The 3075-nt window shown below is 45.2% G+C and overlaps 1 protein-coding gene across 1 annotated transcript in view; it reads left to right on the top strand.

The window, feature by feature from the left end:
* The first annotated feature begins 916 nt into the window (after positions 1 to 916).
* LOC102378203 (gonadotropin-releasing hormone II receptor-like) overlaps positions 917 to 3075 on the top strand; it is a 12593-nt gene continuing 10434 nt past the window's right edge. The window contains exon 1 of the mRNA XM_025199608.1: positions 917 to 940. Within this exon, the coding sequence (XP_025055393.1) occupies positions 917 to 940 (24 nt within the window). The remainder of the gene's footprint in view (positions 941 to 3075) is intronic.

Genomic DNA, 3075 nt, shown 5'->3' on the forward strand with positions numbered 1-3075 from the left:
TCCCCCCCTGCTCCAGGAGAGCAGGGCTTGCAGCTCTCAATCCCGCTCCTTAGTTTAGAAGCTCTATCTTCTAAACAGCTCCACATTTTTAAGGGCAGACACGATCTCACCCTTAAAGTGCCTGCACAGCCCCTAGCACAATCAAGCCTTATTCTTGACTGGAGCCCTTAGGTGCTATTATAATATAACCCCCACCCCGCAAAAAAGTAAAGAAAAGGAACATAGGAGCTGGTAAGGTATATTATTTTAAAACATTGCCTAAGTGGTTTAGAAACCTACATCTCCTTGCAAGTCACTTTTGAAAATGGACTTTAGGGGAACTTACAGCTAGATTCTATTGCATGTATTAGGTGTCTAAGTAGATTTAGGCATCTACGTGCAGTCCTATTCCATTCATGCAAAAGGTGCATGGGTCCTCCTCTTTTCTGCTTTTTTGTTATTTCGTCCCAAGGTTAATGTGATGGCTCAGAACAAAGAAGAGTATTAATATTTCTCGAGCGACTCGAGTAGGGTGGGATGGAAATGCACTGAGATGCTGAAGTACCATGTAGATATCCAATGGGTGAAATAGGATCTGGTTCTTGGGATCTTTTGCAAAATTTCCCCAAGACTTTTTATTCTTACCTTCCTTTTCCCTCTTTACATCCCCAGTGAATGGCCTTCCACTCTAAATCCATCCTCTCCTAACAAATCCCAACCAGGTAGAGTAATACAGCAGTGTCTGATCCAGGAGCATTGCCATGTACACATAAATGCCTACGTATGTGCGTGTATATAGGGGGGTGGGTGGGTGTCCTTGTGCGCACGTTGTACAGTTGTCTAAGCAACCGCACGTCCAACACAAATTCCAGTGATAATTACTCATTTTTCTGTATTTATAGAAAACGGATGCAGCAGTGGGGTGATGTGATCCTTGATGAGGCCAAAACCAGCCACGCTGGTAGGTGCAACAGTGTAATTTGGCCACTTCCCGGAATACAGCAAATCTGTCATTGTCTCTGTCTGCCTCTCGTTAGTGGGTAGCTCATTAAGTCCAGAAGGAAAGGGATGCCAATGGAGTCATTAATGGTCGCAAATCAAAAGCTCCTGCATGCATGAATTCAACACATTGTCCAGCTTTATTTCTGGGTACCAATTCCTTACTGAACACACAATGGTGCCTAGACATTCATTGCCTGATACCTGTAAAACAGGAAGTCCTTATTCTGTTCTTACACATTTCGCCTGTGTGTGGACCAGGTAGAGATGGAGTAAAAGGCTCAAGATTTGGCCCAGGGCGTCCTGCCGCTTTGGAGCAATTTGTATCAGGATCAGATTAATTAATACAGTGCACGACCTCTCTGGCACTGACCACCAAGCTACAATGATAACGTGATGTAGAGAGCACCCATCCCAGTGCAGAGGCACTCTCACAGAATACAATATTTAACCCCAGGTACACTGGATCTGAGGAACCGCGCTCCCCCTTCCCGCACAGTGCTCCAATCAAAGCAACTTTCTTGCCGCTTGCTGAAGCCTGGCTCAGTGCAGCTGAATGACACCGGGTGCAGGAGTCTGTCTCATCATCACAGGAGCAGGGAGACTCTGATTTGAATGGCACTCCTGTTTTGCATAGACAAAGCAGTCTCACGCTGCTCCCATCCACCCTGCTATCTTTCCACATCTTCTCTTTACTGGGAGACAGATCTGCATCAGGAGGCTCTTGGCTAAATGCTGCAGAGGAGCAGGCTGAATTTTTTGGCACTTAGCAGAGGGATAACAAAAAAGGAGCATTTTTCTTTTCCTTAAGGGCATGTATATTCCAGGTGAGCGCCCATCTGATGGACTGAATCAGCACCTCCAATCAACATAGATACTAAGCATCTTTAAATAGCGTGTCTCCGTCTTGGTAATAAGAAGAGGAACAACCCATTTGGTATTTTTTATGGTATTTCTGTAGTTGTTTTCTTGCTTTTTGGCTTTGATTTAAGAATCTGAAAATATTTGCGCTTACTTTGTGAGTGGAGGGGCAGTGAAGAGAAGAGCTTTAAGTAGGCAAGGATTACAGAGCAAATCATGTTAAGGGCAAGGGGGACTGGCAGGTGTAGGTGTATAATAACGTTAAATTAGCTGCAGGCATGTGATATAGCTTAGATCTGTGCTGATTGCCTTATTTCAGTAACATCAGCCAGGGAAAGTGCATTGCTTCTGTGCACGTGAAACTACAAAGAATCCTTGGCTGCTTCCGAGCAACTAGCATCGAGCAGTATTTGTGCCTTGGGGTCCCCCAACTTTGTAAAATCTTTGCCCTTGAAATGTGGTTTATTCACAATAGGTTTCTCTTGTGGAGCAAGAGGCTGTTTCAAGGGCTCACCTGCCAGGTGGCTCTGTGGGCTGGAGAGTTACCTGGGAAAGCATCGTAACTGCATTACTGTGTGAGGCACGTCTTTTCTCTAGATTAAAAAAATAGACATTTAAACATGCGTAGGGACGGTTGTATTTGCTGACGGAAGGGTGACTTCACATTTCACCATCAGGGCTAAGGAAAGCTGTGGGAGTGCATGTGCTTCTTTCTCCACATCTGTGAGTAAGTGTGTGTGTGTGTGTGTGTGTGTGTGACGAGGAGAGGAAAAAAAGAGAACTGTTTTTCCCAATTTTTACATCCTTTACTCACTTGTGTCAGAGCTGTGCAGTGTGTCCGTGTTCCACGAAGCAGCAGCTGAGGTCTGTGGGTTTGTTTGCACTGAAAATGTAAATACAGCCCTGGGGATTGGATTCACAAGAGCTGAGAAAAGGGACATGAATCTTGACAAGAGAGAAGGGGAAAAATCCAGAGCTGGTTGGGGTTGGAAGAACCTTATCCATCTGGTTTGTGTTTTGCAAAACCAGATCCCAAACCAGGAGGGATTCAGTGTGAGACCTTATTCTGTCAAGATGCAAAGTACTCAGGGACGGTGTTTGAGTATCTCTGTACAAGGAGGGATTTGCTTAATTCGTTCTAGTCCTCATCTCTCTATTGCAGACAGGAAAGGGCAAGGTCAGCCTGGGCTGGGTCTTTTAAGCCTTCTCCTTGAGGGGTCTGAAAACCCTGTGCGG

Source organism: Alligator sinensis, unplaced genomic scaffold, assembly GCF_000455745.1.
Source record: "Alligator sinensis unplaced genomic scaffold, ASM45574v1 scaffold210_2, whole genome shotgun sequence".
NCBI lineage: Eukaryota > Metazoa > Chordata > Crocodylia > Alligatoridae > Alligator > Alligator sinensis.